The sequence below is a fragment of the Dysidea avara genome, chromosome 13 (genome assembly GCF_963678975.1).
Source record: "Dysidea avara chromosome 13, odDysAvar1.4, whole genome shotgun sequence".
Lineage (NCBI taxonomy): Eukaryota > Metazoa > Porifera > Demospongiae > Dictyoceratida > Dysideidae > Dysidea > Dysidea avara.
The window spans coordinates 13,229,380-13,245,066 of NC_089284.1; the positions used below are offsets into that span (position 1 = coordinate 13,229,380).

At 35.7% G+C, this 15,687-nt stretch overlaps 1 protein-coding gene and 1 long non-coding RNA gene across 12 annotated transcripts; one reads left to right on the top strand and one right to left on the bottom strand.

Moving 5' to 3' along the window:
* Positions 1-169: 169 nt before the first annotated feature.
* Positions 170-3,079, bottom strand: LOC136243041 (uncharacterized). 11 transcript variants are annotated; one of them, XR_010694729.1, is made up of 8 exons: positions 2,798-3,078; positions 1,084-1,443; positions 883-975; positions 712-826; positions 629-656; positions 548-583; positions 449-494; positions 170-395 (listed from the first exon to the last, which is right to left on the bottom strand). It is a non-coding gene; the product is annotated as an uncharacterized lncRNA (long non-coding RNA). The 11 variants fall into 11 exon arrangements; XR_010694731.1 differs by having other exon boundaries at positions 548-826; positions 1,052-1,133; positions 1,340-1,443; positions 2,798-3,079; XR_010694727.1 differs by having other exon boundaries at positions 548-656; positions 2,798-3,079.
* A 7,834-nt stretch (positions 3,080-10,913) lies between these two features.
* On the top strand, positions 10,914-13,124 carry LOC136242476 (uncharacterized). The gene is made up of 6 exons (XM_066033907.1): positions 10,914-11,325; positions 11,392-11,415; positions 11,683-11,853; positions 11,910-12,116; positions 12,193-12,675; positions 12,722-13,124. Exons 1-6 carry the CDS (start codon positions 11,253-11,255, stop codon positions 12,952-12,954), a joined length of 1,191 nt encoding a protein of 396 aa, XP_065889979.1. The 5' UTR covers positions 10,914-11,252; the 3' UTR covers positions 12,955-13,124.
* The last annotated feature ends 2,563 nt before the right edge of the window (positions 13,125-15,687 follow it).

A 15,687-nucleotide genomic window follows, 5' to 3' on the forward strand; every position in this document is an offset into this window, starting at 1 on the left:
CCTCTGTATATGTCACGAGTATAATCGTATTATAGACCCACACAGAGTCACACATACCTCAATACGGCTGCATACCATCCTCTATACGGCTGTATACGCTTCTGCTAGACCCACGCCTTGCCCTCGTACGGCCCATATCCCCTCTGAAATACCCTTTTAATTAATGGCGTCGCTTTGGATTTATTGTTGCTATTTCACATGAGCCAAAACAAAGTACAGTTGTACAATAATGAAACTGAAACAAAAAAAAAAAAGGTAAAACAACCTCATAGTCAATGAGTTTTCAGTTATAACTGTTCTGCCTGATCATCACTGAGCTGTGTAGCAAGGACCCACAACACTACCCAATTCTTGCTTTCTTCATACGGCTGAGAACAATCACATCATTTCTTCATCTGCAAATAGTTAACATTAATGTTCATACTTTGCATGTTGTAAATATACTTACCAATGCCAGTTTCAAGGTGAGTAGGTGCACTGAACTTGTGGGACTGCTGTAGTACATGAGATAAAAATTAACAAAACCATACAGTATAACTCTACTCACATTGGTATCTCTCAAACTAACTGCTCTTGGAGTGCTCTATATAAAAACATACATGTGACCAGCATCTTGCATGCCACGTACCACGTTGTGATATTCAGCACTTGTGCATCTTGAAGATTCAAGATTGCTAGAAACACAGGGTCAATGCAGCACAAATAACTTACTGAATCACCCAAGCAGGTACATCGTACAGAGTTTACAAAGGAGTAGACAATATCCACTTTCCTTCAATGCTTTATTCAATGTTCCAGCATTTCAAAAATGTAGGTAGTCCAAAGTCTATATTGCATAAGTGCACAGTTACCAATTATTATAGGGTACACATATACACATACTGTCAGATCTCCACAGTGGTTAGTAGGACGTGTAACACCTGATTACTTTCATCGTCCCTCTTCTCTTAGGTCCATGTCCTGCATGTAATTCTTCTATGAAAGGACATATGCAGTCAACATAATACAGCTTGCATATTATAGTATCTGACTATCTGTAGTTTATGTGCACCTCTTTTTTAACTGTTTGTGCGATTCACTCACTCCTTCATGGTTGACACTAAACGCTGGTGTCATAGTGTCGATGTGCTGCTCTGTGAACAGAATTAGAGATATAAGACAAAATTACAACTTAAGAAAATAGTCATCAGCTTTCTTTCTCATCTTGAGTAAATTCGTTAGCAAGTAATTGAATATAACAGTCAAAAAACCTATAATATTTATGAAGTTGTTGTAAATTAAAAAAAATTGTGATAATAACACTAATTGGTAATGGCTCACTGCATGGACTTTCCCTTACAGCAATTTCATGGTTGGTCATCTGACTTCACAGCTCACCAACGTCCTTCCTAAGAATTAAAATTGCTTGTGTCATCATTTGGCATTCTTGAGACCTACACGCAGCTATATAAGTAGAGGATATTGTACACAGGACACATGGTATACACAAGTAAAATTCATACCAATACCTACAGTAAATTATTATTTATTTTTGCCAATACTATTGGCACACAAAGCTAAGGGGTATATATATATGGCCACATGTTGTCTTGGGTTTGGGCTAGGCCAGTCACATGCATCACACCCAAGAGAGATGAGACAAAGATGTAACAGTTACACTTTAGTCTGTAACCATAGTTATTATATTCATAACTAGCTGGGCACTTTATAACATGGTAAAGAGATTTAAAATAAAGCACACTACAGGGATATCACAATAATTAATATTTGTATGGGACTCATCTGATACAGATGGGTCTCTCAATACATTGCACCAGCTCCCACAGATGCAAAGCAACCCACAGAATGCCCACGCAAGAGACCAGACGAGTAGAACTGGTAAGTAAAGCGTGTCAACAGTTTTATGAGTACATGTAAAGAATGACCCCTTACAATCCCACACTCAAGCAATCCCGTGCGTACTACTGCATGTGTGCAAGTTTCTGTTGTTCTTTTTGAAGGGGTGAGCATTGCCAGACTGACTCAACAAAATTTAATTCCGCCATGGATTCACCTTCATTGACCCACTCGGAGTTTTACACTTCTGTTCCAGGACGACAGAAATCAAGCCAGCCCAGATTCTATGCTGGGACCATTGGATTGACTCTACTAGTCTGTTGTGGCCATGTCACTTTCTCTTCAGACAACAGATGAAGTATGCTGCCATATATGGATTGGCAGTAAACAACTAGTCTATAGCCAGCTGCAGAGCACTGTTTTGTCATCGGGTCAGCAAAAAACAGATGTTTTACTATGTGAAGCGGTGTTGGGCCACTACTAAATATCTACCATCAAGAATCTGCTAACGTTTGCACCTTGAATCAAATTTACTAATAACATGATGCTGATATTTCGTACATCACAAAGAATCTCTCTGGCTAAAGTTTGTAAAGAGTGGCTAGGAATTCATATTGTCTAACCAAATTCATACAAACTGAAAATAACTATAACTAATATACGATCTGTAGCATTTAAGTCCACCGAGACTGTAGCTACATGACACTGTTTGTGGCAGCATGTTACCCAAAGACTTTCTTTTCTTCCTGAGTGTAGCTAACCGCATGATTTTTCATCCGTTGTTCATTCTCTTTTCCCGACCCATTGACTAAAAGAATAAAAGGGACAAGCGAACAAGGGCGCCTGAGTTACCCAAGAGTGGGCAAAACCCTGCAGTTCTTCCTTCCCGTTGGGCCGCTGGTAGCTTAACAAGGACGGCGGCTAACTGCTGTTATATTTGTACATACAAACTAGTACTCACTCGAAACATCAGTCACTTCTACCATCTGTGCTTCGGCTGCACCATACTGCCACTCGAGTGTCAGTCAATCAGTAGCTGCGGCTGGTTCTTTGTCACAATAGAGATTCGCCCCTGACGACGTTTCACACAATGCAGTCAGTCTTGACCACAATTATGTGAACAGAAGAAGGCGTTCACGTATATGTAACGTCGTTCATTGGCAAGCTATACACCTGTATACGTACGGCCTGCCATCTTGCTCCGTCTCTGTATTTGTCTGTATATTCTCCGTATATGTCTGAAAATGACTGTTTTGTATATATCCGTATATGCTTCCAGTTGCGCTGTGTTTTGAAAATAAGGGTTACATTGCTTTAAGCATCGAGTAGTGGCCAAGTTTGAATAGATGCCTCATCAATATATTGAACTGAAGTAATAAATGCTGCAGCATATAACCAAATACTATAACTATAGCTAGCTGAACTACTCATGACTGCCATTTATCTCCATGCAACGCTTGATTAATCTAGTCCACTTAGAAAGCAGTATGATTTAGATATGTATTTGTACATAAAACCACTCTACATCAAAAGTTTTAGTCCTGAAACATATGAAGTAGCTTTAGCTTCTGGGGGGCATACCCCTGCTCCCTACTACTCTGGTGCACTCCCTTGCCAAACCCCGGATCCGCCCCTGACACCAACTACAAATGGCAAAAAAATTGTGTTGATATAATTATTTAGTTTTATAAGTAGCTATAAATTTTTTTTCTTTTTGTCTTGCTAGGATTCCAGTTATTAAAATACTTTTTTTACTGAAAAAGTGTATCTTCACCTGCAGATATACAGTACTGTTATAAAGAATGGAATACAAAAGACTATGTGTATTTCATTGGCAAAATATGCAAAATATTCTTAGCAGGAAATACATTGGCAAAATATGCAAAATATCCTTAGCAGGCTAAGTGCTGCTGCAGATGCTAGTTCAAGTTTTATGCTCAACAACTGCAGAGGATTCTATGTGTGGTTACTATTCTATTTGAGTATCTTGATCTTGTATGTTTTTTTGTGTGGGAGGGAGGGGCACGTGCCCTCCTTGGATCCGCCACTGGGTGTCTTACCAAGTGTCTAAAGGCTGTTTTTGTACTGCTTTTAAATACTGTATATTTAAAAGCAGTAAAATTACAATACAAATAATAATTATAGCATGCAGAAAAGTTACAGTTTAGGCTGTGCAAAGTTAATTGCATCTGGTCTTACCATTTCTTCAAAATTGACCAGGTGACCAGGCTTACTTTTTTTGCGACTTTGATGTGGGTACACTACGTTTGACATAGCAGTACATGGAATTATAGGGAAAAACAAAAGTTAATGTATAAAAGTTAGTGCATCTTTATAAGAAAAGAGTGTTTACAAGACATGAAAACCTTCCAACAGATATAAAATATGGTAATTGTGCAATTCATTCAGCAAAAAAAATGATCAGGAAGGGAACCAGAAACATATAATTAACTTTTCGTGGCCTTATATGCTAATTGTGTAGGATGAAGTAATAAAATACAATCCACTAAGACTTCTGTACTAGGTACAAGACCAGTTTGAACATAAAACATACATATTCATTAAGACTTAACTTGTACTAGGTTCAGAGTGTTACCTAAATGTGCAAATATAGAGATGAATCACTTAATATGCTGAAGTGTAGTATGTAATTTAACTATTATAATAATATTAGCAGTACAACTAGCTACTGTGCTTACAGAATGAAAATGACTAACTTGAAAATAAAATTACACGTATGTGTGTGTGTGTGTGTGCATGCGTGCACTCTGTGTGTGCGTGTGTGTGCATGCGTGCACTCTGTGTGTGTGTGTGTGTGCACTGTGTGTGTGCATGCATGCTCACTACATAATACACTACTAAAACAGAAATTAAACTGGCAGTATATATATAGCTACTGTATGTATGAAAATGATCAGTCAGTTAAGTATAGTTATATATGTACGTGCAAACTTAAAGAGCACTGGCCTTTCAAATGATATGCTTTGAGTTATGTATATTGTTTGTGGTTATTAGCTGCTATGGTAACTCAGCTGTCATGTGTCATTGTTCTTGTATGGTTGGCTACCCATATGAGTTTTGAGAAAGAAGCATGTTGGAATCCTAAGTGCTATACCATTAATTAATTTTGTAATACTAAAATTAATCCATATAGAGTAGAATTGCCAATCTTCCTGTATGCACAGCTCAAAGTGAGATTAACTAATAAGTGTTATACAGTGATATATGGTTCTCACATGCCCAGATACATAATAATACAATGCACTGCAATAAGTACTATTATCTATTATCATTGTTTACTGAGCAGTCAGCCCTGCTGGTGTGATCTATTAATAACTATATGTCTATGGTGCATGGATGCATTATCATTAGCTCACGATGTGTGTGGCTGTTCAGGAGTACCATATGCAAGGTGGTGTTGTTAATGGTCTATTAGTAACAAGGCACAATTTAGTTAAAAAAGAGTGTACTTCAGCTGAAATTTCAAGCTATACATACAAGGACAAGAATTACCTATTCAAGTGAACTGAACAAATGCCAAGAGAGATATGATCAGAATAATTATGTCATTACCATTATAAACTCTTTCTATAACAAATAAACTGATTAAGTATTAAACAATGCATGGTCAGAAAACTGCTAGCTATCTCTATAATGTTAGCATCCATTTTATTCATGCAGTAGCTACTTTCAGCACTGTTTTAACAGTACTGCTTTCAAGGGTTTCAGAATTTAGACACTTATATAAGGGAAAGTTATTTTTGTGCTGCATACATGGCAGTGCACGACAAGTACAAGTGCCACATTATTAAATTGATTGCCACTGGCTGGATAACAGTAATGATAGCACAGCTGCACTGCTTTTAAAACAGATATAGAAGAATACAAAACTGTATAACTGTCAGTGACATAAACACCTGCTTTGTAGTACTCCGAATCCTTTATGTGTGGCTGTACATATATACTGTATGTTCTTTTCATTATTCTTGCAGCTGAAGTACTCTTTCTTGTATAACATGCAATGGCGGATCCAGGATGGGGCATTTGGGGCAAATGCCCCCCCCCCCCCTTCAAGAAATTGCATACAAGATCGAGATACTCTAATAGAGCAGTCAATTACTCTAATAAAGCAGTCACAATGTTCATGAGGCAGTGCAGCTTACTTATGAAGCTATAAATAGGATTTTATTTTACATAACATACGTGATATAATATATTTGGTAAAGGATAAATTATTGTTGTGACCTTTTTTTTTTTTTTTTTTTTGCTCTTCAACTTTTTTCAGCAAGGTGCCCCCCCTCTTTCCAGACTCTGGATCCGCCCCTGACATGTGTCTTGCATTGGTACCAATGGCTATTTAAATTCAAGCAAATCATCATCTTGTTTCCTGGCTGCACTGTCACCTTTGAAGATTCAACAAGATTGTGTATAATAAAATTGAGCTTAGCTACATTTTATAGCACTGTAGCTGTTTGAACACTGGTCAAGTTTGTTTGATATTTCATTAATTGACTTGCTAATATTTTCTGCTGGTTCAGACAGACATTGAAGAGGATTCTGAGATTTCAGTGGACATGGGATCTTTAGCAAGTAAAGTTAACACTGATTTATGAGTTGAGACTCAACATTCTTCATTACTACTGATAATTTTGGATTCACACAACTGTAATTCAGAGTGCTTACTCTCCACTGATGTATAGGCCACTCCAAGTCATACCTTAGTTTCTGGTCACTCCCAAGCCTACAAATGGATGCGGGCGGGCGGATGATCAGGACTTCAGGACTATAGACTCTACTGTGACAATATACTGTACGGTATTATTATTTGCTCAATTTAGCAAATTCATGTTGATTTTGTTTTTAGTCAAACTTAACCAACAACATAAGTAGTTGTGCTTCGGCAAAAAATGCACTAGGAAAGTTGTTGATGGATCATGGCTAGCTATACACTGATGTATAGCATTTAAGTATATTTATTTATTTATTTAGAATATACTATAGGAAATGTTTTGCTCATGTAGCTACTTATGCTTTCCAAGTGAAATAAATGTCTCATTAGCTATGTCAGGAAAGTATTACTATGACTTATAGCTAAGTTGTTCAAATGATCATGATACACAATGAAATTTAATTTCTATTTTCACATCAGAAATTCTTCATTCAAATGTGAAGTCTTAGCCCACTAGTTATGTGTTTCCAGCCTTCTATTCAGTAACCTTGAGAAAAGTATCTGTCAAAGTTTTGAGTCATTGAGTGCTCCAGACTAGTGTTTTTTAGTGATCATCTGGGAATGTTTAAACTATAAGGGTTTCTACTTGCCAATCTAATTTTAGTTATGGAAAAGTTTAAGTTTAAGCTCACCGAATGTTGCCGGCTTTCCATACCCCTGTAGTGTTCAGTGATAAGGAATTTGAAGTTACTAGACTAATCATTAGAGGAGTACATTTGAATTATAAAGTTAAAGCTATGGTCCATCTGCATGGACTAGTAGTTAATGCTACTGAAATTACTTTGGTTACAGAAGCAATAGTAACAGTTATAATCTGAACAGCTATATAATCAAGGACAAAACTAGCTATAGTTAGAAACATTTTATTAGTGTGGCATATATACCTAATATTAGAGTTAAGAGTAGTGTGACTGCTCTATTGGAATCCCTGAATGCTCTATTAGAGTATATCGATCTTTTGCAGTAAAAAATAAGTGTCTTGCTGGGTCACGTGCACTTAAGCACCTGTAATATTATAATAATAGTCCTCATAAACTAGGGTTTCAGGTTTGCCATGCGGGCGGGTGACCAGAAACTAAGGTTTGACTTGGTGTGGCCATTAGGTCTAGTTCATACTGTATATACCAGTGTAAACATTTAATTGATGTATATAAGTAATTTAGCTGTAGTGGTATAGCTCAACGTTGAAACCGGGTCACTACTGCTGACCCGGATGACCCACTGACCCGGATTTGACCCGGATGTGACCCGGATTGACCCGGATGTGATTAAAGCCGAGACGTGTTTCGGCTAGTCTCGAGCGAGCGAACGAGTCTACATTTTGAGCGTTCGATTCGTGTTGAGTAAATATTGCAACTTCAGCCTAGCTGTAGGTTGAAGACCAAAAAAAAAAAAAAGGTCTTCACCTACTGACAATAGCTATCCCTCAACATAGATACCCTCAGTTTCGTGCTACATACTGCACTTACTAACAAATGGGCGTGGCTGAGCGTATGTTGGTAATGCGATAAGTAGGCGTGGCTCACGAAAGAGCTACGCGATAGCGTTTATAAGTTTCCACGTCGTAAAACGAACAATTTCGTTTCTCACGTGATCCAATCCGGGTCAGACCCGGATGACCCGACCCGGTTTCAACGCTGGTATAGCTATATACACTTTAATAGTACATATAATTACAGTAACTATAGCTATAAGTCCATACATGGTCACTCGTGACTTTATATGGAAATTAAAGAGTAAAACTAATATAGATGGCTAGACATTAACATACAATGGTTTCAGAATTTAGACACTTATGGGAAAGTTATTTTTGTGGTACAAATGCTACATTGTTAAACTGATTGTCACTAGTTGGATAACTTATTAGTTATGTTAGCACAGCTGCACTGTTTCCAAAACTATATGGAATCATTTGGAATGCAAAACATAACTGTCAGTGTCATTAACACTTACCTTAGAATGCTTTACTAGTGCATTTGCAACACCCTGAATCCTTTATGCATGGCTGAAAACGTAATTATGTACATTCGGTTGGCAGGTTTGTGCTTGGTTTAGCATGGTACTTGTAAGACTGAATCCAAGCTGTGTGAGTATAGTTACTTTAGTAGGAAAGTATAATAACCAAACAACTGCCAAACCATGATGCTGAGAAAGTCAATTTGTTGTCATATAGCTCTTGGTCACTATTGTGATAAGCTTATCCACACAAAAACAACCATGCAAGCTGTGAAAAAATGGTGCGGCCTTAAAAAGCCTGGGTGATTTTAGCATTAACATCATTGCAGCCATTTCTTGGCAGCCACCTTTGATTTCACAACTTTTTTCACTCAGGCTATTAAAGGCTGCACCAGCTTTACACAGCTTGACTGTTTTTGTGTGGAATTCGCTTCATTTTGTGCTTTATAAGGCAATTGGTGACTGAAATTTATTATGCAATAATTAATTAGCTCATCCTCACTATAACATACTACAAAAGTTAATGAGAAATTTGACTACTTCTTAGAGTGCTATGTTAGTGTGTAACGACATACCATTTCCAGAAACCAGTCAGCTTTAGTAAATAAAATGATAAGTAAAAGATCACTGAATATTTTCTAACGTATTTCTAAAAAATAATTTAGTGTTAACGTTTTGAAATAATTTTGTTAAGGCCTTGAATGATAAATTCAACTGTGATACAATGTTGTGGGTGATTTTACTCAAAGTAGCTAGGCTATAGTATGTAGCTACATAGGCTGTAGTTAAATGGCATGTCTCAGAGGTGAAGTAACTCTGTTTTCAAATATTTGGATCCACTATTGTGTCAGAAGTGTTAACCTTAGGTAAAGCAGCTACTCTTCTGGTTTGTAGTTGGAAACCAGTCAGCTAGAATCACCCCTGTTGCATACCATGTGTACATTCACTATTACTGCTGGGAAGAATTGCCATTCCATGTTTGTAGCTTCTGTTGGATCACTGACACTATCAATGAATAGTGCGTTAATGATCAGGTGCCTGCTTGATAACAAATTGATGCTAACAGCTAATCCAGGAATTCGTAGCAAAGTTTTCTACCATGGAGTAATGGTACTGAGAAGTGAGGATGAAGTGAGGATTTCAAGAGGTTAAGTTATACTCAAACTGAATCATGTAGAGGAAGTAAAAGTTGTAACAAGGCTTCCAACCAGCAGAAGGATTATTAACAAATCCATTGCTGTCGCACAGTGATGGTATTCACCATGTGAGCAGCATTGGATATGGACACAATCAAAGACCAGCCTTTGTGTATATGTACACATATTAAATTGTCCATAAATAATATTATATTTCTCAAATTTTATGACATTATTACCATTGTCCATGTTATACATGGAACTATATGTACATTTAAAATTTCAATACATCTGTTGGTGTATATAAGCCACATCTTTCAGTTTATATAATTACTTTTCATTTTCTTTCAATTTCAGTTTCATCTTTCAAGATTACTTTATGAGAGTCTAATTCATCATAGTTGATACCAACCTTAATTTTGCATCAAAGCACTTACCTTTACATTATATTCCCTTATTGCTTTCTTTTATTATTCAAAGCATACCTGGTATTATACTGTCATACCATCTGTATACTACTATATATGTATGTGATGTAGCCAGTTTACAGTCTTGTGCGTTATATACACAGGTACAGGTTGCCACTTATTTGCCAATCTAAATTATATGTATATACATGTTGCATTGCCATAAAGTAACAATATACATACGTACATCAATAGATTTTTAACTAGTCAACCTGTTTCATGGGATACAGTGAATGGGGTTTCCAATGAAATTATTTATGAAAATAATATAGTTTAGTATACTAATCTAATATATACTGCACTATGAACTTTAGGATTGGTTTTTGGAAAGAATGCACACTTCAGTGCTTTCACATGATCATAAACAGCTATATTATAGCTATCTGGCCATATATATACATACATATTATTAGTTTATATAGCATCTTCAGCGGTACTACCTGGTACAAACAAGCAATGATGTGCCATAAATTTTCATCCTATCCAGACATATTGATAATTTAATCAATAAACCCTTGAAGTTCATACATGCAGCTGTGATGCAGGTGCTGCAATGCTTCATGTGTAGAACAGTATACTGAGACATATATAGTTAGCTATTAATGTATTATGTGGTCATGAAGTAAAACACATAAAGGTATACCAGAAGATTCAGCAGCATCATGGGAAGTGTCATATCAGTTTTCCTAACTGTTCTTACTCCATCAAAACAAATCATGTTCACAGTTGTAACTATAACCTCCTTATATTTATTGTAGTAAGATATATGTATAAATGAATATACTTGTATAGCTGTACAGGGTGCTGTTATAGGTATCATAGACAACAGTTCTCTCTATACTTGTAGTACACACATACAGAGCTACTGTATGCTGTAATACTTGCATAAGTATATATGAACACAGGATGTATACAAATGCTAGTTGTTTACAGCTCAAGGAACACTTTTTTGACAGTTCTACTTTTATTACTTCACAAATGCAATAATGGCTCCTTATTCTGCATATATCAGGCTTTATGGTCTCACTGAAGTGTATATAAAGGCTGACAGTATGTCCAGCTAAGCATGTGAAGTTGCTACTACTATCAGGGAAGATCTCCAAATCTGCAAGCAAGAAGAGTTTCAAGATGCTCAAGTTTGTGACAATAGCTATCTGCTTTATGGCAGCAAGCGCTGTTCCATTTGAGCACCAGTTGGACAGTAAGTAAAATATATTGTCCTGTAATGACTGACAATTAAACCATTTTTTCTTGTTTTGTTGTATAGAAAGAGAAGGTGCCCATATTGATGGTAAGTTTTTGTGTAGCAAAATTCCAAGAAGCTATTGTGAGCTAAATTTTGTATTGCTCTTATAAACAATATTTACATTAATATTTAAATAGCTAGTTATCAAGTTTTGTCATGTGGTCTGATGTAAACAATTTTAAGTAATTTACTATATATATATATATATATATATATATATGTTCTAAGAGATATAGAGCCAGTCACTCTAACATTATAGCATATTATATATGTAGCTATACTTGTGTTCATTGCCGTTATAATATTTTACAGCTACTGTGAGGGTTGTCAATGAGACAAGTACAGGGAATGGAACAGAATATTATCCATACAAAATAACAGTACGAGAAGATGATGGAATAATTGTGTTATGCTTTGAGTTTGAATTTCCACCAAATAAAACTGAGATAGATGTCAGATGTCAAACCTCAGATGGCACAGCCAGTAGGTGGTGTATTGCCTATCCGCACTTATAGTCATGTATAATAATAATGTTCTAGGGGCTAACAGAGACTATTATCCACTTGATGTAAATGTTACAGTCGTTGCTGGTGATCCAAGACTTTATGATGCCATTACAATAATAGACAACAACTACCACGATTATTATTATTATCATTATCACAAAAAATATTTCTTTTTCCACCTTACGGGTGAATGTGGAGTGGATTTGTGGATTGAGATTTGTATAGACGATGACGAATATGGTATGTTGTAGCTTACACAGACAAATAGATGTATGAGATTTTTGTATGCTAATAATGTCTTTTAAACTTTTGTTAGTAATATATGGAGATCCCCACTTCTCAGTGCCATTGCTCCGCGGCGGAAAACTGTGCTACTCCATACAAGGAATTCCTGGATTACCATTCAATTTGTTATCAAGCAGGCACCTCATCATTAATGCACTATTCATTGATAGTGTCAATGATCCAACACAAGCTACATGGATTGGTAAACTGGCAATTATTCCTCAACATGTTGGAGAATCACAGCCAATAATCTTTGATTCAGTTTCTCAATCCATCAAAATTGTCCATCAAGGTACCTTTAAGCCACAGTTTTTACAACGCATTGTCATCAATGAAACTGGCAACATTGCTATAAAGACAACTCGTGGTCTTAATCGACAAGCTGGAAATCCAACTGTGACAGTATTCCTGACCAACCCAGTAGCAAGTTTTGATGTCACATTTCACAATGACCATCTTGATGTAAACTGGAAGATTCAAACTAATGAAATGGATGGCTCTCATGGTTTATTGGGTATGAATAATTAACACTATATTTACACTTCATTATTGTTATACAGGTCAGTTTATGGTAAATGGTGTTGAGGTAGACTCTACCAAACAGATGCTAATTCGACCAGGATTTGAACCAGTACCAGTTGAACCATCCAAGAATTGGAATAGTCCAGATAATTGTTGGCTGGCTAAGAATGTTGGAAATCAAGGGGAGGGGCTGATTGAAGGTTCCATCTATGACTACACTGTCAGCTCTATTGAGTCCACTGATTTTCCACTGAATAACAGGAAATTTTGACTGCTGAATTAATGTGCTTGACTAAAACATTTATTATGCCTGTAAAACTACACAACTGTTGATATGCATTGATGTAATCTTGTCTTACACACAAAGCTGCAATTTGTAATGCCACACAAATATATAAACAGTTAATTTCACTCGGTTAGACATAAAATTAATTTGCTACTGATTAATAACAACTTTGGAATCAAATCATCAATTGGTTCCAAACAATGGTACCAAATTGTTTATGGATGGCTCTCATGAATTTTTAGATATAAAAAAATATAATCACATATGTATGAACTTTTATTATCTGATATACATAGGTCAGTTTATGGCAAATGGTGTTGAAGTAAACTCCACTAGTAGATGGTAATTCAACTAGGTTTTGAATCAGTACCATTTGTAGCATCCAAGATTACACCATTGTGAATGTAGTGTACTAGTCCATTGACTGAGTTTTGTGAGGTACTATAATTTTCTCACCAGTCTAGTCACTCATGGCTAATAATTATAACCAAGAGCCATATAATTATTTTCTTTGTTGGTACATGCATTCATGACGCTTCCCCTCTTTCTACATAGAACTGTGAACAGCTACATACAGTAGGTTGCAAAAAAAGTTTACGTTTTGTAATTGTAATTACGGTGTGATTACTAAGTAATTACCATGGTTGTAGTGTAATTACATTTGACCGTAATCTGTAATTATGCAAAAAAGTAGTTTTTCACCAGCCATATATACAATATATTCATAGTTACCAACAGAGCATAATTCGTAGTTACGCTTTGTAATTACGCTACTACAGCGTAATTACAATTACAAAATGTAAACTTTTTTTGCAGCCTACTGTATCATAATACCTTCTCACACTATAGTTAGTATTAATGCTACAGTCATTGTGCTGTTCGCATTACGTTTGTCTCTTCTCTACACATATGTAATATTGCTCTAAGATGAATTGGGTAAATCCAACTATCATTAACATTATGTATACTGCTAGGCAATCTGGATCATCAAATGTGTTGGATGAGTGACATTGTTAGCTATAGCCACGTATACATGTACATTACAGCAATCTTATATATAGCGGATACCAATTTGTTTGTAAGCATGTGGCGCATTATGGGTATGACTGCATGATCATGTGGTGGTATCTGGTAATGTATCATATCTGAATTTTGAGTTATTACATGTACAATAATTGATTGAGAGAAAAAGTAATATTACAACAAAGTCTCTCTGTAATCCTACTACTTATATACTCTGCCGTGCCAACAATGCTCTTACTATGTAGCATGTGATATTTAGAAGTTAAAACTTACAACACATAGGAGAACAGTTTTGCATACAATATAGCTAAATTATGTCAGGATAGTAAATGAAATTCATTAATTCTAATGAATAGACTAGTACAGTATATTGAAAAATGAAGTGGGGATCCAGCCTTGCAATAAAACAAATGATGGTATTACATGCAACATAGCCTGGTGGGAAAACCTATATTTTCGTTAATGCCAAAGTAGAGACTTTCCCACAGAGCTATGTTGTATACCATTAATCATCTCTTGTTTCACTAGGCTGGATCCATACTTTATTTTAAATTATTAATAAAATTATACTAGTTATAACAAATAGCTATTTTATATATGTATGATTGTTCTATTAGAATATCATACATGGCTGTTGTGAATGCTTTATTAGGCTGCTTAAGTAGATTCATTGTTTCATATTTCATTGACCTCAAAATACACATGGGTGGGCAATTTATTATTCATTACAGCTATTGCTACTAAGTTTCAAAATTCATAAGCTACACAACATATAAAAATAGACTAAGAGTGTGAATACAGTAAATACTTGATGGGCTGTGATCCTGATTGCTAAAAATAGACAATAATTTGTAGTAAATTGCTAATAAATAAATGATCATACAGAAGAAGAAACAATGAATATACTTGAAGTGGCCTTAAAGTATCTCGAGTGAACCTCTGGTCAATGCTTGTGACAAAAAATCAAGATGCTCTAACAGAGCAATCAATCGCAATAATTGCATTAATCATTCACAATTGTAAGTAGCTGCTTAAGTATTTATGGTGACAATGGCCACCCATGCAAAGTACTGTCTCAGAACTTGGAAAATTTCTGGGGCATGCCCCTCCTTATCTGTGTAGGTTGTATGCTTCAAACTTGTCAAAGTTACTTCCTATACATTCATTAGCCTGTTCCACTACCCCTTACTTAATATATAGGCACCAACTTTTTTATATTACAGCACCAGGTTGTTCAGATAATTAAGTGTAAGTAGCTAAGGAGAGATGCTCATGGTTAAATAATTCCTTGAAGTGTTTCATTTGCCAAATAATATATTTAATCTATCAATCCATATCCATGCATTATACTGTTGTATGAAACAACATCTATACAAAACAATAAAACAGTACTCATCAATCATGAATCTGCAATTAGATCTACTATAATATAGCCAAGTTTCTGTTCATGTAAAGAGACTTATTAGTTTTGCATCTTTTCCCACATCACTTTCCTTATAGTCCTTACTGTATAAATGATTATTTGTTTCATTGCATTGGTGGTTTAATGCAGCTGTAAGAAGCTGTTATCAAAGTTAATAAATGGCTATTGTAGAGTTCAATTAAACTATCTATTATGTTCATGAAGAAATGCAAGTTTACCAACCTAGCTGCATTGATATTGGTGGATGAGAAACTATAAAGATTAAGTTATCT

Coding starts and splice junctions, on each gene's coding strand:
- LOC136242476 (XM_066033907.1), top strand. CDS start 11,253: ATGCTCAAGTTTGTGACAATAGCTATCTGCTTTATGGCAGCAAGCGCT. Junction 11,326..11,391: donor ATTTGAGCACCAGTTGGACA/GTAAGTAAAATA, acceptor TTTGTTGTATAG/AAAGAGAAGGTGCCCATATT. Junction 11,854..11,909: donor AACCTCAGATGGCACAGCCA/GTAGGTGGTGTA, acceptor ATAATGTTCTAG/GGGCTAACAGAGACTATTAT.